This window comes from Equus przewalskii, chromosome 10, assembly GCF_037783145.1.
Source record: "Equus przewalskii isolate Varuska chromosome 10, EquPr2, whole genome shotgun sequence".
In the NCBI taxonomy this organism is placed as follows: domain Eukaryota; kingdom Metazoa; phylum Chordata; class Mammalia; order Perissodactyla; family Equidae; genus Equus; species Equus przewalskii.
In genome coordinates this window covers 19,355,101-19,381,393 of record NC_091840.1, presented here as the reverse complement: position 1 = coordinate 19,381,393, position 26,293 = coordinate 19,355,101, and the positions used below count along the sequence as shown (strand labels likewise).

Below are 26,293 nucleotides of genomic sequence, written 5' to 3'. Positions count from 1 at the left end.
ATTCTGCCTTTAAGGAACTTCGAAGAAAACTGTCTTTTGTTGAAAGTCCCTAGGGGAGGTCCTTGCCAGGACCGTTCACCATGGAAACAGTGGTCTCGGGCTGTCTCATAATCACTGCCTCAGTTTCCCGATGTAGAGTGAGCCTGTAGAGGGGGATCTAGTAGTCAACTGGGGAACTTCTGACCCTGGGACCCAGTGGTGAATTTGGCCTCTTGGTAGAAGGAAATCAATCTCAGAGGACAGCCAGGCATTAACCAATGGCCTGACAGGTTGGCAGCACTATTGGACTTTGAGAAGGAGGCAGCAGGGCTGGGGAGTGGAATGAGGAGTGGTGAGCAGCTCTGCTAGAAGCCCTGGGAGTTGTTACTTGCCTGGAATCATGAGAAATGTCCAGTACTTGAAGCAAGAGAGAGAACAACCTTCCTCCCTGCTGGGGGGACACTCCTAGACTGACAGCCAGCACCCATCTCCTCCACATCCCCCCTCACTCACACAGGGTCCATGCCCTCCAAAGTTAGCATTGCCTAACTTTGGAGGGCATGGACAGGCCTAATAAACAAGGCACCCAGTTCAAATGTGCCCTCACCTCCAAACTCTCACCCAGAATTTCTCCTGGGGTGGAAATCCTCAGATCCATGGGCAGGATCCCAGAGGCTCTGGGAGGCTCTGGCCAGAGTGGTCTGGCCCACAGTTCTGGTCTCTGGTGGAGCAATACTTAAGTGGCCCTGCTGGCCTCCAAAGGGTGCCTGGGGTGGGAATAGTCCAGTTCTAAATACAGCCGCAGGCAGATAATAATATAGAACAAGGAAGAACTGAGCTGATAAGCCCGAGCAATAAGCATTTACTAAATATTTATCAAAGGAAATATGCATTCTTTAAAGCTTTTTTCAATTACCAAGGGCAATGTGTACACAGAGGCATCTTATTTCTATTCCATTCAGCAAGAATCGATTGAGCATATTGAAAAATTATGAGGCCAGCACAATGCTAGGTACTGTGGGGACTGCACAAAAATAAGAAAACAGGACAGGAGGTAAGAAAACCTGGGTCCTGGGATCAGTTATATCCTCACGTGTTGTTGGCTGAGTCATTTCCCCTCTGGGTCTTGGTGTCCTTATCTGGGAAACAGGACTTGAACTTCTGTTCTCTGAGGTCCCTTCCAGTTCTGGCACTCTGTGAATTCTAAATTAGATGTGATGTTAGATGTGACAGCATCCAGCATAGTGCTGGGCTTCAAAGTTTTAAGCTGGACCTTCATGACTTTGGGATCCTTTAATGTCCAGTCGTGCCCTAGAGCTGTTTACAATGTGCTCACGAGCCAGAGGAGAGTTTATTTCAGGGCAAACAATTCATGTGCCCCGAGGCACAAAGCAAAGGCAGGTCACTGAGGACTGAGTTATGCAGAGTGTAATGAAAACTGCCCCCAGGATGCTGTCGTTTGCCCAGGCCTCCCTGTGTGACCCTGGACAAGTCCCTTCCTCTCTCTGGGCCTCTGTTTCTTTACCTGTAGGATGAGAGGATTGGACTAGATTTCCTTCCTTCCAGTTGGAGACAGTTCTGGATGGTCCAAGAAGGTGAAGTTGAGAAGGAAGGGTGGAAAACAGTTCCTGTCCCTTCCCTTTGCCCCCTTCCCACTAGGCCCTCTCCTCTGGGCTTAGAGCAAGAGGAAACTGTTTTCAGACCAGCGTCCAGCATAAAGTCCTGCTGGACTGTTTGAGATATCTGGGGGAAGAGCAGCAGACAGGCACCTGGGCGAGCCGCCACCCCTCTAGACCGCAGTTTTCCCATCTGTGAAATGGCACAGTTGGGTAGATGACTTCTGAGGCCTTTTCCAGCTCTGCGTTGTGAGCTAACAATTCCAGAGTTGTAGTTCAAAACTATAAAAACAAAACAAGGAGGGCCTGATTGGAGGTGAGGGCCTCAGTCATTTTTCACTTGAGAGCCTTACCTGACCCTTGACTCCTCCTGTCGTTTCCCAGGCCTCCTAGCTCCTGCCTTCCTGGTCCGGAGAATGGGAGCTGGCCACTGTCCCTACCCTCAGCAATGGCCAGCCTGGGGAAAGCCAACATCGTGGCTCCTAGAACAAGCTGTGAATTTGCTTAAAAATAAAAACTATTCTGAGTGCAGCTACCACCATTCGTCATGATGCCTAAAAAAAAAGATTTTATATATATATATATGTATGTATATGTTATTTAGAGAGAAAGAGAGCAGAGAAAAGCTGCCAGTACCCTGGTCTGGAGGTCCCACATTGACTAAGAGCCTCCCATAGCTGCCAGCTACCTGCTAAAGGACAGCAGGTGACCAGAAGGCCTGGGACAGAGGTGGGACCTGAGGACAAAGCTTCTCAGCCCAGCTTTTCCCAGTAGCATAAAATGACCCACATCAAGCCTTGTTACCCTTCTAGCAGCAAAAAGAGCAAGAGGTTTGAGGGGACGGCTGAAAAGGAAACCCATCCTCTCCCCTACCTCCCTGCTGGCATCTGGAAGTGAGGCCCAGGATTTCCTGGCCTGTAGGGGTTCCTGCCTGCCTGTTCAGGAGTCAAGGCCACATGAACACAACAGTGCAAGGACGTTATGGCCAGTCACATCCCACACATCTGCAGGTTCTTCCAGAATATCTTCTCTGGAAGAGCATGCATGTCTGGGAGCGGGCAGATGGTACAAATGTGCCTACCCTCTGGGAGCTTATGATCCTGTGGAAACAAGAGCCCCAAGAAGCAGAGTGGAATAGTGTGGTAGGAGGGAGCCTGGGAGACACAGGCCAGCTCTGCCTACAGAAGCTCAGCCAAATCATTTGCCCACTCTTAGCCTCAGTTTCCCCTCTGTGATTGGAGAGTTGAACCCTGTGATTCTGGAAGGCCCTCTTGGTCCTGAGGTCATGAAACAATAGAGAACAAGACACAGTGGATTTACATGCTACATGGAGGGGCATGGACTAGAGCCACACAGAACCTGGCCCAATTACCCTCCCTCCAGCAAGTAGTCTTCAGTTGATGTACACTTTGCCACCCTTTCTTGATAAATATTTATTGAGTGACTTCCTTTTTGTTTTTGTTTGTTTTTTGAGGAAGATTAGCCCTGAGCTAAGTACTGCCAATCCTCCTCTTTTTGCTGAGGAAGACTGGCCCTGAGCTAACATCCGTGCCCATCTTCCTCTACTTTACACGTGGGACGCCCACCACAGCATGGCTTTTTTGCCAAGCAGTGCCATGTCCGCACCCAGGATCCGAACCGGTGAACCCTGGGCCGCCGAGAAGCGAAACATGTGAACTTAACTGCTGCGCCACTGGGCTAGCCCGAGTGACTTCCTTTTGAAAGGCCTTTTATATATATATATGACCATATATTACCGTTCTCACAATTCTACAAGGTAGATACCATGTACTCTATCTTATAGATAAGGAGACGGAGACCCAGGAGGTTAAGCAGTCAGTAAGTGGCAGGGCCAGAGCAGAAGCCAGGCTCTCTGCATGCCATGCCAGATGAGGTCTCTCCAGGTTTGAGGGGGCTCTCCGAAATAGGCAGAGACAACCATGTCCTCTTTCTTCTGTGAACTCCTTGAGGACCCAGGACACCCCGGCTGGAAGTCCTTGATTTACATGTCTGGAAGGCACATTCCATCCTCCTCAAGCAGCAGGGTCTCTGGCACTTCCATGAGGACACATCATGCCCAGCAGGCAGACAGAGCAGCAGACTACAGACTTTACCTGCAGCATTTCAGGTCATCCTCCCAACCCCACAAGGCGGGCGTTATTAGCATTATGATCATCCCCACTTTTCAGATGAAGTGATGAGGCTCAGGGGACTTAAGGAACTTGCCAACAGCCACAGACCCAGCAGGTGAAGACACAGGGATCTGAGTCCAGGTTATCAGAGCCCAGAGCCTGACTGGTTTAACCACTGGACTCCACCCCAGTGAGAAGGTAAAGACCTTGACCTGGACTGAAACCGCCACTTACCAGCTGTGTGAACTTGGAAATTTACTTAATCTCTTAAAATCTATTTCCAGACCTGTAAAAATGAGCAATGACACCCTCCTCCCTGGGTTGCTGGGACAGGACATGGAGTACTTATGTGAAGGGCTAGCATGGGGCGTGGCAAAGGGTAAGCCCCACCCTCACCTCCAGCCTTGGTGTTACTACTCCCTGGGTCTGGGCCAGCAGAAATGCTGTTGGCCACTCCCATTCCCTGAGTAAAACACTCACCTTCCACACCGGAAATGACTGCTGCTCCCAGCCTATCTCCCATCCTCTCTCATCTTGTTTCTAGCTCCTGGGGTCCCCATCCCTCTCTCCCTTCTCCCTACCCCACTTTGTAGAATCGTCCTGGGGGTGGACAGGGGTGCAAGCCCAGAGGGCCACCTCCAAGTCTGTTTCCCGGCCCCAGGGATCCTGCAGGGGCAAGGACTGCAAACTAGGGTTGCCAGAATTAGCAAATAAATACAAAGATGCCCAGTTAAATTTGAATTTCAGATAAACAAAGAATAATAGTGTATACTTATAGTAAGAGTTCATGACTTTTTTTAACTTATATTATTTATTTTTATACTTATATTGAAAACTTATTCCTTATCTGAAGTTCAGATTTAAGTCCGTGCCCTGTATTTTATCTGGCATCCCTACGCCTAGACCCCAAGGTCACATTAGAAGATTGACCTTAATGTCAGACAGCCCAGCAAATGGTTTTTGTTGAGTTTTTAAACAATTTTAAGTATAATTTACATAACGTGAAACCTACCCATTTTAAGTGTACAATTCATTTTTTTGTAAATTCTCCAAGTTGTACAACCATGACATAATCCAGTTTTAAAACATTTTCATCACCCCAATAAAATGCCCACTAACAGTTAATTCCCATTACTGCCTCCACAAATGGCATTTTAAAACATTTAATAAATTAATGATTTTTTTCTGCTGTGAAAAGTCACAAACTCTTAATGTAGAAATTCTGGGGGAAAAAAATCAGAGAAGCACAAAGAAGAAAATAAAGCCACCCTAAATTCATTATCCAATGAGAACAGTTTTTTTTCTACACATATTTTTTCAAGAAAAGTTGTATCATGCTGTATGCAATATCTTATAACCTAATTTTTTTTCTTTTTAAAGATTTTTTAATTTTTTTCCTTTTTCTCCCCAAAGCCCCCCGGTACATAGTTGTGTATTTTTAGTTATGGGTCCTTCTAGTTGTGGCATGTGGGATGCTGCCTCAGTGTGGCCTGATGAGCGGTGCCACGTCCGCGCCCAGGATCTGAACCGGCAAAACAGTGGGCCATCTGCATCGGAGCACGTGAACTTAACCACTCAGCCACGGGGCTGGCCCCCCTAATTTTTTATATAATAATCATGAAAATATTCCCATGGCATCAAATCTTCTTCACCACATCATTCTCAGTGGTTGTATAGTATTCCATTGTGCTGTTTTACCAGTTTCTTTATTCAATACCTTTTCATGGATATTTGGGTTGTTTCCAATTTTTCACTATTTAATTAAATTTATTTATTTGGGAAGATTAGTCCTGAGCTAACATCTGTGCCCATCTTCCTCTCCTTTATATGTGGGACGCCTGCCACAGCATGGCTGGACAAGCAGTGCACAGGTTTGCACCTGGACCAGAGCAGAGCGTGGGAACCTAACAACTGTGCCATGGGGCTGGCCCCTTCACTATTTTAAATAATGCTGTAATGCACATTCTTATAGCTAAATCTTTGCACATATTAATTATTATTTTCTTTCTTTTTTTATGTAAGAAAGATTGGCCCTAAGCTAACATCTATGTCAATCTTCTATTTTATGTGGGATGCCACCATAGCGTGGCTTGATGAGCAGTGCTAGGTCCACGCCTGGGATCTGACCCTGTGAACCCCAGGCCACCTAAGCGGAGTGCAGGAACTTAACTACTATGACACCGGCCAGCCCCTCAATTATTATTTTCTTAAGATAAATTCTTAGAAGTGGAGCTATTTTGTCAAAAGTTCTATACTTCTTTTTTAAGACTTTATTTTTCCTTCTTCTCCCCAAAGCCCCCCAGCACATAGTTGTATATATTTTTTAGCTGTGGGTCCTTCTAGTTGGGGCATGTGGGACGCCGCCTCAGCATGGCTTGATGAGTGGTGCCATGTCCACACCCAGGATCTGAACCCGCAAAACCCCAGGCCACCGAAGCAAAGTGCACAAACTCAACCACTCAGCCACGGGGCTGGCCCCAGGTCTACACATTTTTAACGCCTTTGATATTTTCTGACCCAGTAAGGGACACCACCAGGGGACCTAGTTGTCTAAGTCAGAAGCGTCAGGTAAGGTTCAGTCCAAGAGAAGAAAGCTGATAGATGAGGGGAGGGGGTGCGTTACAGGTGTTTGGGGGGTGGACAGGTAGGGAAGTGCAGAGGAGAGAAGCTACCAGGCTCTGAAGATTGTCAGGTACTGGGGAGACACTGTGTGAGACTTCTCTGGAAAGCAGAGCAATACTCTTGCCCCCTCCCCATGCCCTAGTCACCACCTGCCACAGGTGGTCCAGGCAGCACGCTTCAGCAGCGACTTCCCTGCTGCCCTCACATACGCCCTGATGCTCCAAGCAAGCTGGACGCCAGCTGCCAGAGATTCAGCCAGCTGCAGCCTGCCCTGAACCCTGCCCACCCCCACAGCCCAGTGTGGGTCTGCCTCCCTTCCAAAGGCAGACCTTGGCGCCTCATCAGAGGTCCAGCCTCCCTGCTCCCACCCCCCAGCCTTGGAGTAAAACCAACTGGGAGAGGCTTGGGGAGGTGGGTGTTGGATTAGGGGCGTAGATCTTGAGATGACTCACAGGCCACCCGAGGGGAGAAAGGGGCTGGAGGATGAATGGATTGCAAACCAGAAGGAGGGGCTGAGGAGATGAGCTTTGGTGCCTCCAGTCGCCCGCGTCAGTTTCTTCAACATCTGCAGTGCGTGGGGCTGAGCGATCCCACTGGGGGGTTGGGGGAGTGGGGCTGCGAGGCTGGCTGACGTTTGCTTCCCGCCTGCTGGGTCGGCCCGGAGCAGTTATGAATGACTCACCTCATTGTCAGGCTGATTCACTGCTTGCCTGGGGACTTGGGGGGTGGGGTGAGGAGGCGGGAGCAGCCCCCTCTGTACGTCTCACACGCGCGCACACACGCGCATCCACGCGCGGGCGGGGCTCCAGCGGATCTATTTACCTGCTGAGGTCGGGATGCAGTAGATGGGTTTCCGTGGCAAGAGGGAGGGGGATGCACACCACTTGGTCTGTGGAAAACAAGTTTGAGGTTTCTGTCTATGGTCTATCTGTGGCTATTTACATTTAAATTAACTAAAATTAAATACAATTAAAACTTTGGTTCCTCAGTCTAACTGGCCACATTTCAAGTGCTCAATAGCCACATGTGGCTAGCAGCTACTCTGTTAGACAGTACAGATGGAAAATATTTCCGTCAACACAGAAAGTTCTATCCCATAGCATGGGTCTACACAGCCTTCACGCTCACAAAGTCACACAAGCAGACCAGCCCTTCCCCGCCCCCATACTCTCAGATCCCCACCCTCCTATGCAACACACAGCACATATTTAATTCCACATACTCACTCAATGTGCAACACCCACTCACCAACACAGCCACACAACACTCTCAATGTGTGTACACACTTCAAGTGTATGTCACTGTCCACACCAAGGCAAATGTAAATATAAACAAATACATCATCACACTGATTTGCATACAATTGTTCATACCATAAAAATACAAATTAGGGCAAAACACATTTGCAAATATGCTGAAAAAGACACAAACTCAAGCCATGTGGTTCCCATAACAAATCTCAGCACATGTTTGCAAACTCGAGTCAGGGGGAAAGGAACCCACATTGTTGAGGCCCTGCCAACATGCCAGGCGTGGAGTTAGCCATTTCAATGCATTAATTCATTTAATCTCACAGCAACTCTATGAGGAAGATGTATTATTCCATTTTCATAGATGAGACAACTAAGGTTCAGAGAGGTAAAGTAACTTACTCAAGGTCACACAGCCAGTTAGCAACAGGGTCAAATATGAACAGAGATTTGTTGTGCTCCATAGCCAATGCAGCATGCTATCTCCAAACACAGACTCACACACACACACACACACACACACACACACACGCTCCAGGTGTGCTGTCCTTTGTACCTAGGAAAGTGAGGCTCCTTATTTAGCAACTGCAAGTATTTGTGGAAGTGAGCATGGAGTTGCCTAGACTCATTCCACTCCCTCCTGACACAAATGGCCTTAAGTTATTCAACAAACACTTGCTGAGTGTCTCCCAGGTGCCAGGTTGAAAAGCCACAGCTGTTGCCCTGAGGGGCTTCAAAGTCCAGCAGGGAGGTGTGAGGGAAACCTGAAGACAACACAGGGCATACAAGAGATCCAAGCTATAATGGAGGTAGTCCACAAATGTGGGGAACCAAGGAGAAGGAAACCTGGGTCTGCCTGGGGCAGTTAAGGAAGGCTTCTTAGAGGAGGCAGCATGTGACCTGGAGCCTGAAGAATGAGTTGGGTGGAGAGGGATTGGTATTGATCAGGAGATTGGTTAAGAGATAAGACAGGGCAGGGATGCCCATGCAGGGCATTGCAGGCCCCTAGGGATTTTATTTGTCATCCTCCAGTGACTGGAAGGGATTGAAGAATTTTCACAGTGGAAAAATAGTATCCAATTTGCTTGTTAGAAAAATAGACAGAAGGGAGGAGAGCTTGGACTAAGGAGGCCATGCTGGAGGCTACTGCAATCGTCCAGGCAGGAGATGGTAAGGCCTGATGTAGAGTGTAGGGCATCTTGACAAGACGAAGGATGGAGGGCTGGCCCCGTGGCTGCGCGCGTTCCACTTCAGCAGCCCAGGGTTTCTCTGGTTTGGATCCTGGGTGCGGACCTAGTACTGCCCCTTAGGCCACGCTGAGGCGGCGTCCCACAGAGCACAACCAGAAGGACCCACAACTAGAATATACAACTATGTACTGGGGGGCTTTGGGGAGAAGAAGAAGAAGAAGAAAAAAGAAGATTGGCAACAGATGTTCGCTCAGGTGCCAATCTTTAAGAAAAAAAAAGATGAAGGATGGAGGAGAATGGAGGGGGAGGGAGTTAGGGTGTATCCTGGTCCCGAGAAAGAGCAAGGCAAGAGGCTTCTGACCTATGAAAATGTGATGAAAGCCATGGATGCTCTCTTAGAACAAGGCACACGCGCAGAGGCACGTGATGTTTTGCACATAATTATAGGGGACTTATATTCCCTGAAGCCCCAGGTTAAGAACCCAGTTCCTTGGAATTCTAAGCAGCAAAACAACATAGTGGTTAAGCCTGTGGACGCTGGAGTCAGACTGCCTGGTTCATCATCTCAGCTCCACCACCTATTAGCTATGTGAGCTTGGCTAAGACATTGACCCTTTCCTCATCTGTAAAGCAGAAGTCAAGTCTTGTTACGATGATCAAGAGAGTTGATACATGTGAAGTACTCAGAACCTTGTCTGGAACACAGAAAGTGCTCAGGAAGTACTGGCTGCTATTGTTATGGGTTAAATCAGGGTGCTACTGAGACCCCCTCGTTACACTCACTCCCCTTTGTACCCCACTTCACACCTGGGGTTCTGGTGTCTTCTGGTGTGGGTCCTCCTGCCCGAGTCCCAGCACCCGTTTCTCCCTTTCCCTGAACCCATTCCTTCCTTTTTGAGTCTCCATTATCCTCAAGCCTGGTTACCACAGTTAAGCCCACCAACCTCTCTTCTAAGCGGAGGAAGAAGAGGACCTAGTTCCGATCACCATGGAGACACGGTCTTTGCCTCTTCCTTCAGACGACACTGTTAGGAAGGAGAAGGTATTTGATTGTGGGGACAACCCTTCAGTATGGGAGTCCTTCCCAACTCTAGAATCACAGACGACCTCCTTACTGTGTCCTGCCAGCCTCTCTAAAATGTCCCAAGTCCACATTTTCCATTTGCTCTAGCCACTGCTCCCACCGCCATTCAGGTTCTAACAGAAAGTGGCGGCAGCAGATGCCAAGTTCGTTTAACTTAGAAAGGCGATAGAGGAGAATCCATAGGATTTCCAATCAGAAGGTCCACCACTGAGTGACTCTGACCCTGAGGAAGTATCCTCCCCCTCTGGGCCTCAGTTTCCTAGTCTGCAAAGTAATACCTGCCTCTCACTCTTCATGGGATCTTTGTGAAGACAAAGTGAGCTAATGGTTAAAATGGAAAACTGCAAACTACAGTGTGCATAGGAGTTGCTATGATTCCTCTCGGTCTTTTGGGCTCTGTGACCTCCCTTCAGCTGGAGCTGACAGCTCCCAGATCTACAGGGAGCCCTGTCCCTGGGTCTCACAGCTGGGCAGAATGAGCAGCACTTGGGATTCCTGTGAGGAGAGGAGGCCTGTATACGGGAGGGTGGGGGTTTTGTCCCCTAGCTCAGAAGCACAGAGGCCTTGAGGGAATTCGTAACTTGAATGAGAGTTAAGGGTCCAGGTTCCCTTTCCCATCTCCATTCTGGCCTCCATTCTGACGTTTGACAGGTTAACTGGTCCACATAAAGCTACGATGGAAGCCACAGGCTGCCCGGAAGTGAGGCCAGGCCAGGCCACCCTTGGGAAGATCCAGGGTTGGTCCAGATCAGGTCATTAAGAACTCAAGTCAGCTACCTTCCTCCTGCCTTTTGAGTCCTTAAAACTATGCAGCCCTAGCTGTCACTCTGACTAGCTCTCTCATGACAAGCAAAAAGGAAAACTGAGGATGGACTGAGGGTCAGTAACCACAGCAGGCTTTAGTGACAAAAGCTGGCCTTCTCAGGTCACTGGGCCCCTGCCCATCTCTCTGCACAAGTCTCCTGGACTCCATCTTTTGATCTGTATCTCCCTGACTTGTTTGTGAACTTGAGGGCACAAGGAGTCTTATTCATTTCTCTATCCCCAGTGTCAAGCACTGAACCCGATACATAGTAGTCATTGTCATTCAATAACTCTATTGAGCGCTGGGCTAAGTGCTGGGGATACAGAGTTGAACAAGCCAGACAAGGCCCCTGCCCTCATGGAGCTCATATTCTAGTGAGGACGACACACGATGAAGATGTAAACCAAGACAATTTTAAATTATGGAAAAGTGCTGAGAAGGAAATCGAGTGTGATAGGGGAGGGATGCTAATAAAAATGTGTTGCTAGATGAACGGATTGTTAGATGGATGGATAGATGAACAGACAGACAACCATCGGGGTGGATTCTGGTGTGAATGAGAGTCAAGCTCTAGTATCCAGTCCGCAGTGTGCTTAACGCCAGAAAGCAGGGTGGGCAGGATTGGGAGTAATGGGTCCAGGATTCCCAGCCTTGCTCTCACCTGAACACGTGTTAAACCAGCCGACCGGCCCCGAGGGGCCGCTGGGGGGCGACCGAGCGCTCATCCATTTCCCTTTAAGGCCAGGGCGGAAGACTGGCGGACGGAGGGCCTTTGTGTCGGCGGGATAGAAAGAGGCCCGCCCCTTTAAGAGGGCGGAGACGCTGGAGTGGCGGCGGCTTCGAATGCGGCCTAGGGCGGCGGTCACGGCGGCCCTCCCTCGGCTCCAGCCTGGGTCGCGGGGACCTCTCCGACCTTACCCTGGAGACACCGTCGCCCGGATCCCGACCCTCCCCCCGGCCAAGTCCGAGGCCCCGGCGACCCCTCGAGGGGGGCCTGCCGGGCCAGCCCGCCGTCGCCATGGTAAAGCCGCGCTCGGCCGCCCGGCCGCCTGGTCCCTGCGCCGCGTTCCCGGGCTCCAGCCCCTCACCCGTGCAAGCCGCAGGGCCGGGGCCGGGTTAGGGTTTGGTGAGAGCTGGGGGCTGCGGAGGGACACCTGGGCTCTAGCTGAGACTGGGAAGGCTCTCCTCTCACCTCCCTCTGGGCCTCAGTTTCCCTCCTGTTGCCTTCTAGCCCTTCTTGGCGAACTCCTGTTCATCCTTCCCCGTGCGCTCAACGTCATGCCTCCTGAGCCCGACCCCCTCCCTCCCCACAACCCGTCCATCCTGACCCTTGGACCTTGCGGGTAGGGATCCCTAACTGCAGCTCTTGCTGCTTTGGCATCTGGGGTTAGGCGCAGCCCCTGGCTCTGGGTTTGACACACGTCTAAGAGCTGACCACAGCAGCCCTGCTGCCTAGAAGGAAGGAACTGTGGACTGGAGCTTCCCACCCTCCTGGACCCTAGGCTTTGGGCGTTGAATTAGATAGAAGGAAACCCCTGGCTTGGCTTTCAGAAACAAGGCCACTTTTTGGGCATTCTTGGCTTTGTGGTAGCGTCTCATATGTTTGACAAAGTTTCCTCAGGCCAAACGCTCAGGATGTGGCAAAATCCTTAGGCCCATGTGCACAGTGCTGAGTCTAAAGAATGACCTTTGCTCCCTTCGGCAGCGTTTCCTTTGCCTCCTCCCCCGTCTTCCAAGATTAATGCTGATGGACCCGAGGGAATTATTTTACCAGAAAGGATTCTAAATCATGTCTTTAAGTAAATGTCATCTCTTCTCTCCTCATCCCTTATTCCTCCCCCAACACTAGCAAAAAACGGTACACCTGATGGTCTTGTTAGAATGGGGAAGAAGCATAGGGAGGACAGAATGTACTTGCAAACGGTGTTTCTCCTCCAACCTCAATTGCTTTGTTTTCCTTTCAGGCATGCAGTTTGCAGAAGCTGTTTGCTGTGGAAGAGGAGTTTGAAGATGAGGTAAGGAAGTGTTGGTGATCAGAGATGGCAGAGGAGGCCTTAAGATGTAAACACCGAGGCCAGAACATTTTGGGCAGTCTGCCCCAGTCTCCTTTTACTTGACACATACATCTTTTTGTCTGTGAGAGACTGAGAAATGATGAGAACGTAAACAACCTGCTTAACTGTCTTAGAATCAAATAAAAACCAGAGAGATGAGCTGCCTAATTGTCATACCTTAAATTATAAGGGCCCTTGTCTGGAAGCTGTGTCATGTGCATGATTTGATTCACTTTCATGATGACATACTTGAGGTGGGAAGAAAGTTTACGGAAAGCCAAAGACAGCACAGTTACTGAACAGCAGGAGGCCTGGCGTCACCAACTGGTCACATGAGCCAGGGCAAATTACTTCATTCCTTGGCCTTGCATTTCCTCTTCTGCAATATAAAGGGCGTTCTGCCTCAAATGCTCTTTGCTTCTCTCTCCCTCCTCAGAAGATGAGAGATTAGACTAGATCTGAAGCTGGCACATTAGAATCACCCCTCTCGAGGCCCTATGACATACCCATTCAATCGGAATTTCTGGAGATGGGCCCAGGCAGGGGTACTTCTAATCTCTGGGTGCAACCAGAGACCACTGAACTAGCGATCTCTACAGCTCTCTTCCTGCTCAGATCCAATGAATATAGTTTCATCTGAAGGCTCAAAATTGCTACCTCAAATCCTTTTCAGAAAGAGGCAGGATTTAAGTGAATAAAGCCCCAAAAGGAAAATTAACTTGCTTAAGAATATAGCACCAACAGCCACAATGAGGTCCTGGCCTGCTGACTCCAGTCTAACATGCATGGAAACTACTAAACTACATTTGTAGAATAGAATTGCTCTATTTTATTGATGACAAACCATTCAAATCTACTTTTTGTCTCCCAGTGCTTTGCTTTAAGAATCATGTTTAGAAAAATTAGGCATCTAATTTGTGCCTAGTATGGTGGTGAATGGTGCACTCGGGACCCTGCTGGCAGCGTCACCCTACGCTCCCCTTCCTTTGAGGGTTTTGGGGCCTGAGGTTTGAAGGGAAACATACATCTTCCTCAGACTCTTCAAAACCAATCTCTGGCTGCCTCGTTCATTGAGGGGCTAAGATATAGTGACAAGGACACATGGATTAGTCCTGGTTCTGTGAAGTTACGTAACCTCTCTGAGTCTCAGTTTCTCCATCCATAAAACAGGAATAATAATAGTACTATTCAGGGGGTCGGCTCCCCTTTGGCAGCCCGGGGTTTCACCTGTTCAAATCCTGGGCGTGGACATGGCACTGCTCATCAAGCCATGCTGAGGCGGCGTCCCACATGCCACAACTAGAAGGACCCACAACTAAAAATATACAACTATATTCTGGGGGGCTTTGGGGAGAAAAAGGAAAAATAAAATCTTAAAAAAAAATAGTACCTATTTATAGGGCCATTGTGAGAACTCATTAAGAGGATTCTGGTAAAATGTTTACATGGAGCCTGGCACCCAGTGAGGTTTCAAATGTTAGATGTTTTTGTTTTTACAAATAGTCCCAAATTGCCAGCTTTGTCAAGGAAATGTGTCCTTGTCTTTGTCTTTCAGCTTTGGAGATGCGTAATTACAGCCTGAGAAAGTGACTGTTAAAGTGACCCTCTTGGGTCTTACCAGGTGATGGTAGGACTGCTAGGCTGGGAATGGAATTAAGAGCGAAGGACTCTGACAACTCAAGTTTCTGTTCCATGACCAGTCCCTTTCTCCCTTCCCAAGGCAGATCACCTCATGTCTGAGAGTGAGCTCTTCAGGAAAAAAGCGATCCGTCAACCCCCAGGGTCGTCAGCATTGTGCTGCTGCTGTAATTCTGATGTTGTTATTATTGCCAAGTCCTCAGGTGGGCCTACTGGGTTACGCTGCTCTCCTGATTATACACGAAGCAGGAGAAAACCTTCCTCAGCCCAGACAATCCAATGCGGCAGCAGGGGGTGGGGGTGGAGGGGACCTTCCTGTCAGTTAAATCAGCAGTTCTGACTCAAAAGCACCCTCAGAACAGGTCTGTTGCTCTTGAAGGTGTCAATCTCACCTTGCTTCCCAACTGGAATCCATACTTAATTTAACTTGCCTGAAAAGCTATATTTAACTTCTGCCTATTTTGCTGGATCCAAGGCCTCCCTGGTTTACTAAAGGCCCTGTGTGTGTGTGTGTGGTGGGGGTGAGGAGCGGGTGGAGGACAGGCAGCACGACCAGCTAGATAGACGCCTTTTGCATGGGCTGGACACCAGAAAGTGCTTCTTTGAGATGGCTGTGTGACCTTGGGTGATGTGTTTGACTCCTTGGTACCCTGGTGCATTTGCTTCTCCTGCTGCGCCCCCAGCTGTGTCCCCCCCGCCCCCATAAAATACCCCCTCAAACTGAGATTAAAGAAAGAGAGAGAACCTACCTGAACACTTTTTTTTTTTTTTTTTTTTTGAGGAAGATTAGCCCTGAGCTAACTACTGCCAGTCCTCCTCTTTTTGCTGAGGAAGCCTGGCCATGAGCTAACATCCGTGCCTATCTTCCTCTACTTTATATGTGGGACGCCTACCACAGCATGGTGTGCCAAGCAGTGCCGTGTCCACACCCGGGATCCGAACCGGCGAACCCTGGGCCGCTGAGAAGCGGAGCGTGTGAACTTAACTGCTGTGCCATTGGGCTGGCCCTGCTACCTGAAGACTTAACCTTCGAATGTTTCTCGTAGAAGCCTGGTGGTGGGCTCATGGGCAAGGTCAAGGGAGTGGGAGTCTCCACCATTACCTTTCACGCCTTGGTCTCTTGCTTGTGTGTAGCCATGCATACACACCGCATGCCTGAAACAGTAAAAGCAGAGTGTTTCTTGATTTCCAGATGCCAAGACCCACTGTCTCTGCTTGTTTGTAGGATTTCTTGTCTGCCGTGGAGGATGCAGAGAACCAGTTTGCCGGTGTGAATGCCGGGTGCCTGAGACCTGTCTCTTCCAGGCCACAGGAGACTGTGCAGGCACAGTCTTCCAGGCAGCTGCCATCATGTTCCACTGCTCCTTCAGAGGCCTTGGGCCTGCCAGCCCTGGGACTCCGCCTTTCTACCTCCAGCATGCCGGAGGCCTCCAGGGGTCCACCTTCCACAGGAACAGCCCCCCTAAGGCCTGTCTTGACTTCCAGCAGCTGGACTGGCAATCCAAGAAAAGTGACCTTGACAGAAGTGTTCAAACAGCCAGCAAGACCCCAGTTCTCAGCCTCCCACCCTCTGCTCACCTTCGAGAGCCAACAGCAGGTGATTGGTGGCTTTGAGGGGTCTGAACAAGATGAATTTGATAAGGTCCTGGCAAGCATGGAGCTGGAGGGGCCTGGCCCAGAGCTGGAACATGGAATTAGCGGTGAGGCCACAAGAATCCTGCCCACCTGGCAGCAGGAGGACTCAGTATTGGCTAAAAAGGCCCGGGGAGCTGATCTGAGCAGATCTTGCCAAAAGGGACCCATGCCTGCCACCCATGTATGTGGTATCATGTCAGCGGAGAATGAGCCTCTAGGCCCTGTTCACTGTAGGACTCCACAGCCCTGCTTGAGCCCTGGTGCCGTGGGTAACCTTCCTGTCCCAACCGCCTCAACAGTTCCTGCTCAGCAACCCCCCTGGGAAGTCTGTTCCAAAGGTCCCCTTCTTCGAGCACCCCAGCCTCTCCAAGCTGCTTGCGGGCCTGTTCAGCGCAGCCCTCAAAATCGTTTCCCCAGTCAGCCATTCCAGTCTCCAAATGCCCACTTAAGTGGCAAAGCTCGTTTTCCTGGACCACGCACTCCCAACTCAAGCTGTTCTCCTCCCTCAAGGCCTACCTCTGCATCGTTTCCTCGGGGGCCCGTACAACCCCGAGCTCCACTGTGTTCTGCCAAGTCTCCTTTCGGCACCCTAAAGAGCTCTCATTCCTCCCCGGTTCCCCAAGCAGCTCTGCAGACGCCCGTCGTTACCAACCACCTGGTGCAGCTGGTCACTGCTGCCAACCGGACACCCCAGCAGCCCACCCGCACCTCCACCCGCACCAAGACACGCCGCTTCCCTGGCCCAGCAGGGATCCTGCCTCACCAGGTGAGTGACAGCTTCTCTCTGCCAGAAGCCACAGCTGTCGAGCACATTGGGGAGCAAGGGAGAGAAGCGGAGTTCCAGCACTGTCCAGTCCTAGAATATCTTTACTCCTGGGGAGGTGAAGGAAGGAAGTGCAGACAGGGAGGGTTTTCAGAGCTGTGGAAGGAGTCAGAGGATGTGGGAAGGAAGACTTGAATGCTTGAAAAACCACACATGAGAGAGGTGCTTAAGGCTCTGAGAACTTCACAATTTTCATTCATTTATTGAGCGCCTACTGTTTGCTGGCACTGGGGCTGGAAGATGCATTCACCTATATTTGCTAAGGACTTGTATGTGTTGGGAAATTTGCTTGGAACTGAGAATGCAGAGATTAAAATAGAAATAGTTGCTGTCCTAAGGAGCTTACCATGTAGTGGAAGAAGCAGACGTGAACAAGCGATTATACATAAAATGCACAGTGTGAATAGAGGTCATTCCCTGGATGATGGGGAGATATTGGGCTCCTTGAACTTGCTGAGTGGGATTTGAATGGACGAATAGGAGGTTAACAGGTGTGTGTTGCAAGGCTGTGCTCTGGAGGACATTCTAACAGTGGCATGTGCAAAGGCACAGAGGCATGAGTGCTCTCGGATGTGGCTGGTGGGTGGGGTCAACATGGGAAAGTTGTGGCTGTGCTGCCAGTTTGGATTTCAGCAGTGGTGGAGGGACAGGATCCATGAGCCTAGTCTTGGATCAGATCCCAGATTATTGAACTCTGAGAATCTGGTCTGGTTGTGGTAGGTGCACCCCTCTGCTTGCATTTTAAGGATGTTTGAAATAATTTCTACCTTTTACTTGCTCTTCCCTAGCGCTTTAAGAGAAATCCAAGAAGGCCACCTACATTCCTCCTGTGCTGGATCTCTGGAGTGAAGGGTTAGGTCCCTGAGAAGGGATTTGGGGAAAGCTGCCCCTTTGCATGTCACAGACCTCTCTATTCAGGTCATTGGCACCTTCAGGAAACCCTGGGCTTTGCTCCTGGGCCTGCTCCAGCTTCTCCACATTCCCATAACGATCCCCAAAGCGTCTTTTTTGAGCTGCCAATGAGGCTCCTGAGACTTTGTTGGGAGAGATGTAATATGTGTTAATTGTCCCTGATAGTTTCCTGAACTCATTATGTAACCCAGACAAGAAGCTGTACTTGTAAATAACAGCTGCTGAGCTTGCTCTCGCCTTCTCCTTCTCTCTCCCCTCATAGCACAGTGAGAAAAATCTGGAGGAGATCATGGTTTCTACGCCCCAGACTCCAACTCACGGTGCTTTGGCTAAGTTCCGGACAGAGGTAACTAATTCTGTGCAAATGTTAACTTTCTGGGCATCATTTAAGAGTGAAGGCCATCCCTCCATGTTTCAGGAGTTAAGTATCAGGGTTGATGCTGCCAGACCTTTTTCCTGGGGTCACACACCAAAGAACATTTGGAGAAGGCAGTTTGGGGAGGTGGCATTTTACTGGCATAAAGTGAAGGCTAGCCTGATGCCAACCAGGCGTTAACCAAGGTCCTGGGTCCAGCCTTCTTTCCCATCTAAGAAAGAAAGGCCCAGCTAACTCCATCTTCCCTCAGGGAGGAGAGTGTAATAAATATCAGGAAATTGTATCTCGGAAACCCTTCCTCTCAGGTTTCTGGGAATTGAGCCGGAAAGGATCTGCCTTCATCTTGCCTCCAGTGGGTTCCGTTTTGGTGGGTGAGACCCAGCGTCCCTCCTCCCTGGGATTCTGGTTGACCTGCTCTGCCCTCAGAATCACTTTTGTTTTTAATTCTTTCTAACAGTTTTTCTCTTCGCTGCAGCTCCGTAGATCTACCAGTCCATTTCAGATCCAAAGCAGCAAATACTCATCTGAATTCAAAGCATATTTTGATAAAGGGAGGTTAATAGTTAAAGCCAGAGGCATCCCAAATAAAATATAACTGTTTCAAAATGGCTAAGGCACTCTGGAAGCCCTTAAATGTATGTGGGGGCTCCCTAGCCCTAAGACTTTTCAAGTCTATGACAAGAAACAGGCACGGATAGCCTTTTGCTTCAGTGTGAAGTCAGGACCTGATTTAAAATAAAAGAAAATATAGAGCACCTTTGCTATTGCTCCTAAGTGAAAGATGTGACGCGAAACAACATTTTACATACCGTTTTCTGACCTTGGAGATAAATGAAAGGAGAGACTGTGGCCACTATACTATAGGGAATTTGTCCTTCCTCTCCCACCCCTCATCCTGTTTCAGTCAAGGTCAATGGCACGGTGCACTCATTAATGCAGGCTCCCCCTCTGCTCTGTGGTGCCAGATCGTTACTAGCTCCCAGGCAGCGGTGGAGGAGGATTTTGGGCGAGGGCCCTGGCTGACCATGAAATCTGCTCTGGGCCTGGATGAGAGAGACCCCACCTGCTTCCTCTGTACCTATAGCATCGTCATGGTGCTGCGGAAGGTAAGAGTCCTGGGTGCCAAGACCCGAAGGGAAGACCTCTTTTTTTTCCTCCTTTTTCTGCCCAAATCCCCCTGGTACATAGTTGTATATTCTTAGTTCTGGGTCCTTCTAGTTGTGGCATGTGGGATGCTGCCTCAGTATGGCTTGAGCGGTGCCATGTCCGCACCCAGGATTCAAACTGGTGAAACCCTGGGCTGCTGCAGCGGAGCACACAAACTTAACTGCTCGGCCACGGGGCCAGCCCCAACAGGGAGACCATTTTTATCCCTTTCGCTGCTGCCTACTCCACCTTCAGAAAGGGGCTATCTGTCTGCTGCCTCTGACCCCAGGCTGGCCTCTGAACGGCAGCACCAAGTCCCTTTGGTTGTATCTCCTACTCACCTACCTTTTCACTACTATCCACAGTATTGGGCACAGGCAGAAGGTGAGTCGGTTATGGACATGTCTCTGCACATCTAGGCCCTGGATGGGGTGGGGTGAGCACACTGCTACCCTTAGAGCTCCCCAGAGGTCAAGGGTCACGTGCAGGCACATGTTAGTACATGTGCTAACATATCCCTGCCCATGGCCTGCCATGATGGAGCACTATATAAAAATATACACAAAAGGGGGCCGGCCCAGTGGTGCAGCAGTTAAATTCGCATGTTCCCCTTTGGCGGCCCAGGTTTCGCCAGTTTGGATCCCCGGTACGGACATGGCACTGCTTGGCAAGCCATGCTGTGGTAGGCGTCCCACGTATAAAGGAGAGGAAGATGGGCACGGATGTTAGCTCAGAATCAGTCTTCCTTAGCAAAAAGAGGAGGATTGGCAGTAGATATTAGCTCAGGGCTAATCTTCCTCAAAAAAAAAAAAAATATATTATATATATATATATACACACACACACACAAAAGAAAGGAGGCAGCAGGAGAGAAATGAAGGACCTGCCAGCTTCGAGTCTGCCAGAAGGAGATGAGTTGAGCCCTTTAAACTGCGCCTTTGCCCTCCACAAAGGAAGTCTGTTTCACCACACCTGTACTCTGCCCCCTCCCACTCCCTGGTGTGCCCTGGCACACATGGGGACCTTACAGATGGGACATGGTTGGCTCAGCACATGCCTCTCCTTGTAACCAGGCAGCCCTGAAGCAGCTTCCCAGGAATAAGGTCCCCAACATGGCGGTGATGATCAAGTCCCTGACTCGAAGCACAATGGACGCCAGTGTGGTTTTCAAGGACCCCACGGGTGAGGAGTTAGGTCCTGGGAGCGTCTCATGAATGGCCTCTGTTGAGATAAGGAGGGGAGGAGGAGTCACCCTCCCCATTTGCAGATGGGAAAATTGAGGCATTGAGTAGCCCACTTCTCACCCAGGGCCCAAACCAGTTGCTGTGCTACCCTTGACCCTGAGACTGATGGGCTGTGTGGTGTTTGCAGGAGAGATGCAGGGCACAGTGCATAGGTTGCTGCTTGAGACACGCCAGAATGAGCTGAAGCCTGGCTCAGTGCTGCTGCTAAAGCAGGTATGGGGAGCTCCAAGTGGGGACCTGCTCTCTACCCCTTCTGCCCTAGGAAAGGCCCCCAAGTTGTCTGTCTGTCTGCCTTCCCTCCCAGTACCCAGGCAAGGAGTGACTGGGCTGGTGCTAGACACTGGCTTACTGGAGCTGAGCGAAGGCCTGACTCCATTCTTCGGGGGTGGATGGGGATAAGGGGTTCTGTGAGGAGAGGAGGGTGTGGTACGTGGTTCTACTCTGGCACCAGGGCTGGGGCAGGAGCAGTTTGTGTGACCCTAGTGCAGAGGCCACCAAGGGAGAGGCAGGTGGGGAGCAGGTGGCACCTAGTGCTCTGTCAGGGCATTGACCTTCCACTTCCTTGATTCCAGATTGGAGTGTTTTCTCCTTCACTCCGAAATCACTACCTCAATGTGACCCCCAACAACCTGGTCCACATTTACAGCCCAGATTCTGGGGATGGGAACTTCTTCAAGCCGCCTCAGCCCTTCCCCGAGGTAAGAGGAGCAGGATGGAATGGGGACTGGTAGAGCCGCTTTCTGCCTAGATCTTCTGATTTCTTCCCCTCCTCCACCCTGGAGCAGAGGTGTGAAGGGAGCGGTTGCCCTGAGGTGAAGTGATGCCTTTGGGGACGGCTATCTCCTCCTGTCTGTAGTCTAGCCACCTGCCAGATGGCACAGTAACAGGACCTGGAGGAGCAGCTGGCTTCTTGGTGATCCCTGAGAGTCTGATGGCAGGCTTGAACATCAGAGAAGATAGGAGTCACTTGAGAACTAACCAAGTTTAGGGTCCACCAGGGGGTGGTGGCTCTCAGTAAGTGACTGAGGGTCAGCTCTGCTATAGGTGGCAGTACAGAGAACAGTGAGCTAGCAATGGCCTGCCAGGTGAGCCAGCACTTGCTCTGCAGCTTCCCTCCCAGCCTCCGTCTCTGCTAGGTGAGGGCGCACCCGGTTTGGGAACTGAAGGAGACTGGGGTTCCAGGCAGCTCTACTCCGGGGTGAGAGTGCAGAGCCTGGCGTTGACTTGGCACACAGCGTCCCCTCTGGCCACCCCCACCCTCCCTGGGATCCTGGACTGTTGGCATGGCCTGGCTGGGGGGTCAGGAGCTCTGAGTCACGTTCCTGCTCTGCTGGTAATTTGTAATGTGACCTTGGGCAAGTCCTGTCCCTCCCCTGCTGTTGCTTCATCTATAAAATGAGCGGGTTAGACTCGATGACTGCTACTTGAGTTACACCTTTGAGTCTAACTTGCTACTTCTATTTCCCTCATCTTTCCACTTAACCTACATTCGCTCAAAATCACTCCGCTTCTAAAAACTCATCTTTATTTCCCTTTAAATTTCAAGTCATCCGTACTTACTGAAAAGTATTGAAATGGTACAGAATAAAGCAAAACATAAAACACCCTTCCCCACGCCCATTCTCCAGGGATAACCATGGTTAACAGTTTAATGACTAATTTTAATAACCTATCCATATATTAGCTAGTTTGGGAATTGTTAACAGCTAATTCTTCATTCCAGGCTAACCACTCAGCATGTTCCTGAGTGGTCCCTTGGCTCTCTGCTCCAGCTGTATAGATTCCCGAAGACATCAGACACCAACAGAATTAGGAGACAAAATCAGTCAAGAAAGCCTTTTGTTTTTGTTTTATTTTTTTAATTCTCTGCTGTTTGAGGTGTTTGGCGTTTCAGCTCCCTCCCTGCAGCACGGCCTGGGTGGCTGGCCCCTGCCACACTCCTTTGTCCTATTTCTTTGAGGTTGTCTGGGTGGAGATGGTAGTGTCCAGAGAGATTTCAGGCCCACAGGCAGTGGTAACCGGATCCTCTGTCGCCAGGATCCAGGACGCTTCCACGGCAGCCTCCAGCATGAGACTGAGAAGCCCAGGAAAGGCCTCAGAACAGCACAGAGCCCAGAGGCAGGGGCACCCCCTGAGGAAGAACTCCCAGAAGCAGGTAAGGCAGTCGGCCCACCCAGGAGCAATAGAGGTTCTCCTCTTTCCACGTGATTCTTCTGGCTGTATCTTATTCCTCCTTCTGTGAATCTGTGGATTTTACAGAATCTCATAGAAATCAGATGAGATGTCTTCTCTAGCAAGGCTGCAGGCCACAAAGTAACTCACAGTGTGATAGGGGCCACGTAAAGCACATAGGGTGCGAGCCCCAAGTTTCCTCCGTTTCCAGGGCAAGTGCTGGTAGCCACAGGAGGAGATGGCCTGGTACACCCTTGTGCCACACCTGAGTCCCCGGTGGGCTGATGGCCAGACTGCAGAGGCAGATTCCCCATCTTGACTAAGCTCAGAGGCCCCCCAGGCAGTGCTGAGGAGTCAGATATCCACGTGGTGAGGGCAGGACCACGATGCAGACCTGAGGGGCCCAAATACAGACCCGTTAGGGGAAGGCCGACTTGTTCCTCAGGAGGCAGCATTACCAGGTGAAGCTGACAGTCCAAGTCTGGCCCTTAGCTTTATTTTTCCTTTTTCTCCCCAAAGCTCTCAGGTACATAGTTGTGTATTTTTTTTTAGTTGTGGGTCCTTTTAGCTGTGGCATGTGGGACGCCGCCTCAGCATGGCCTGATGAGTGGTGTCGTGTCCGCGCCCAGGATTCGAACCCGTGAAACCCCGGGCTGCCACAACGGAGCGCATGAACTTAACCACTCAGCCATGGGGCCGGCCCCCTGGTCCTTAGCTTTTTGATTCCATAAATTCAACCCTGCCTGGCCCCAAAGTTCATGGGATGATGGGTGGGTGTCTCCACATTAACCAAATTTGCAGTAAACCAATTTGTTATATAGTAAAGCCCATTTATTTATATCCTATGAAAAAGTATCCCTTATGCTGGAATCCTCTCTGGAATTTTGTACTCTCCTTTTGTAAGTAAGCTTGATGACAGGCCAAACCACCATCAGAAGGTTGCTGGTGGTCACGGAATAAGAGTGAGAAGAGTTGCCTTTAGAATACTGTGGTTCGTGTCACATCTCCACTGTAGGGACAGACCTGTCAAGAGGCAGCTGCTGGTGGTAGCTGACAGGGCTTAGAGGCACAAACACTAATTCTTACTCTGATTCCCAGTTTCCTAGGCCCACACCAACTGCTCGTTCCCCTTCATTGAACTAGTGTTTCTCCACAGAGTCATCGTGCAGCTAGGGGCAGCTTCTTTTGTTATAATCAAATTCCAGTCCTTCCCTGAGTACAGTGCTGGTCACCTTCATTAAATTTTGAACGCCCCCAAACTCACTTCCATCCTTCCAGCAGCAGTGTTGATCGAATGCTCTGTGCCAGACTGGGAGCTGGGCTCTGAGGTGTAGTTTGCCGTCTGACTTGCTCCTGGGCTGCCTGATCCCATCCAGTAAGCAGGAGTGTTCTGGTTGGAAGCCGTGACTCTGGCGTCAGAGAGAGCCTGAGTGTGCTCCCCTTGGGCAAGGTGTTTGACCTCTTTAAGCCCCGTTCTCTCAGGTAAAGTGGGGACTGTAACAGGACTACCCCGAGATGCCCTAGGAAGGGGTACTGTGGGACGCAAATGAAGTGATGAGTATAACGGGGGTGGCCCTGTGCCTGGCGCAGAGCAAGCACTCAGTAAGTGTTAGCAACTATTGTTAATAATAGTAGCACTAGGGATTCCTGAGGTCAGCTCTCCTTCCAAGTCCTCAGACATAAGCGCCCCATCTGAGAACTGCAGTCAGGAATAGTTACTTTCCTTCCCTACGCCCACAACGGCACTTCGGGGAAAGGGGTGATGTCATCTCCCACTCTTCAGATAAGAAACCGGATTAATGAACTGTGTGATTCTGAATGCATCTAATGACTTTTCTTGGCTTGTTTCTCCCTCGGTCCAATGAGGGGGTTGCACTGGGGGACCTCTGAAGCCTTTCTGCTCAGGCACTGTGCCTCTGGACGGAAAGAGAGGAACCATTGAGGCCCAGGGGAAGCCTCTTTCTTAGCAGACTGGCCTGGGCGTTTTGCCCCTGCCTTTTGTTGTGTGTGGGTGTGTGGAGAGCAGAGGGAAGATGGAAGTCAGGCCAGCCTCAGGCCTATTAGCACAGACGCCACTGCCTGGGGGAGCCACCCCCCCCCCCAACTGTGTAGCCAGGTCCAGGCCCTTGTGAAGGGTAGGAGCTTTGGACCTGAGTCACGTGGAGCCCTAATGTTACCACTAAGTCTCCCCAGCATCTCCATCACCCTGCAGATGACCTGGATGGACTCCTGAGCGAACTCCCTGAGGACTTCTTCTGTGGGACCAGCAGCTGGGACTGCCACGAGGCAGGGCACCCACCATGAGCAGGCAGCCTCTCAGTGTCCAAGCAAGGCACTGGTCGTCTGTGATTGTGTCCAAGGGAGAGAGGAAGACCAGCACAATTGGAGCATAGACAAAGCTCGGGGCTTCTGTGGTTGTTCCCACCACGGACACTTTCCCCAACAACGTCCCTCAGATTCTGCACTGCCATCACTTTTGACTTACTTTGGCACACCAGAACTCGGCCCAGGAGGGCCCTCTAGCCCTGCGCCTCCAAGTCCTTGAGTGTCTCCTTTCTTCTCCTCCTGCCGACGGGGAAGCTATGTCACATTCCCCCCTCAGCTCGACTTTAGAGGACATTGGGCCTAGTCCCTTTACTCCCTCGTCCCTGGACAGCTGAGGAGCCGAAGGAGCCACACCACAGCAGTGGCCACCTGTCCCTCTGGACAGGGAAGGAACATCCTCAGACTTCCCTCGGCTTTGTCTCCTGAGGCCTGTAGCTGCTCAGCTCGCCTGTGCCCGTGGCTGCCAGGTGTGGGAGCAGGGGTGTGGCTGTGGTGTCTTGTTCTGAAATAAAGCAGCTGCCTGTTTCCCCTGCCTCCCTCTCCTTCCCACCCTCGCTGCTCCTTGTCCTGTCTGTCCTACCTGTGGTGCTTGGCCAGGGCACAACCAAGCTATTCATTTGCTTTCTCAATCTCGCTCTCTTTTTTTTTTATGAACTTTTTCTTTCAGACAGTTTTAGATTTACAGAATTATTGCAAAGATATTACAGGGAGTTCCCATATACCCCACCCGCAGTTTGCTCTATTATTGCCATCTTACATTGGTATGGTAGATTTGTCACAATTAAAGAACCAGTACTGATATATTATTATTAACTGAACTCCATACTTTATTCACATTTGCTCAGTTTTCCCCTGATGTCCTTTTTCTGTTCCAGGATCCCATGTTACATTTAGTCATCATGTGTCTTTAGGGTCCTCTTGGCTGTGCGGTTTCTCAGACTTTCCTTGCTTTTTAATGACCTTGACAGCTGTGAGGAGGATGGGTGAGGCATATTGTAGGTTGTCCCTCTGTTGAGATTTGTCTGATGTTTTTTCTTGACTAAACTGGGGCTATGTGTTTTGGGGAGGGAGACCACAGAGGGAAGGTGCTGTTCTCGTCACATCATATCAAGGGTTGACGCTGACCTTGCTCACCTCACTGAGGCAGGGTTTGTCAGGTTTGTCAGATTTCTCTCCTGTGAGTTGCTCTTCTCTCTTCCCCCTTTCTATGTGGTACTCTATGGAAGGCAGTCACTGTGCAGCCCACACGCAGGCATGAGGAGTCAGGCTCCACCTCCTAAGGGTAGAGTA

The 26,293-nt window shown here is 50.3% G+C and overlaps 1 protein-coding gene across 1 annotated transcript; it reads left to right on the top strand.

Moving 5' to 3' along the window:
• Positions 1-11,498: 11,498 nt before the first annotated feature.
• On the top strand, positions 11,499-25,816 carry HROB (homologous recombination factor with OB-fold). The gene is made up of 10 exons (XM_008520585.2): positions 11,499-11,699; positions 12,643-12,693; positions 15,596-16,771; positions 18,003-18,086; positions 19,082-19,222; positions 20,336-20,444; positions 20,634-20,719; positions 21,079-21,204; positions 22,544-22,661; positions 24,891-25,816. Exons 1-10 carry the CDS (start codon positions 11,697-11,699, stop codon positions 24,980-24,982), a joined length of 1,986 nt encoding a protein of 661 aa, XP_008518807.2. The 5' UTR covers positions 11,499-11,696; the 3' UTR covers positions 24,983-25,816.
• The last annotated feature ends 477 nt before the right edge of the window (positions 25,817-26,293 follow it).

Excerpts from the sequence above, each read along its gene's own strand:
- HROB (XM_008520585.2), top strand. Across the intron at positions 18,087-19,081 it reads TGGCTAAGTTCCGGACAGAG|ATCGTTACTAGCTCCCAGGC; the intron begins GTAACTAATTCT and ends CTGTGGTGCCAG. Across the intron at positions 21,205-22,543 it reads CGCCTCAGCCCTTCCCCGAG|GATCCAGGACGCTTCCACGG; the intron begins GTAAGAGGAGCA and ends CTCTGTCGCCAG.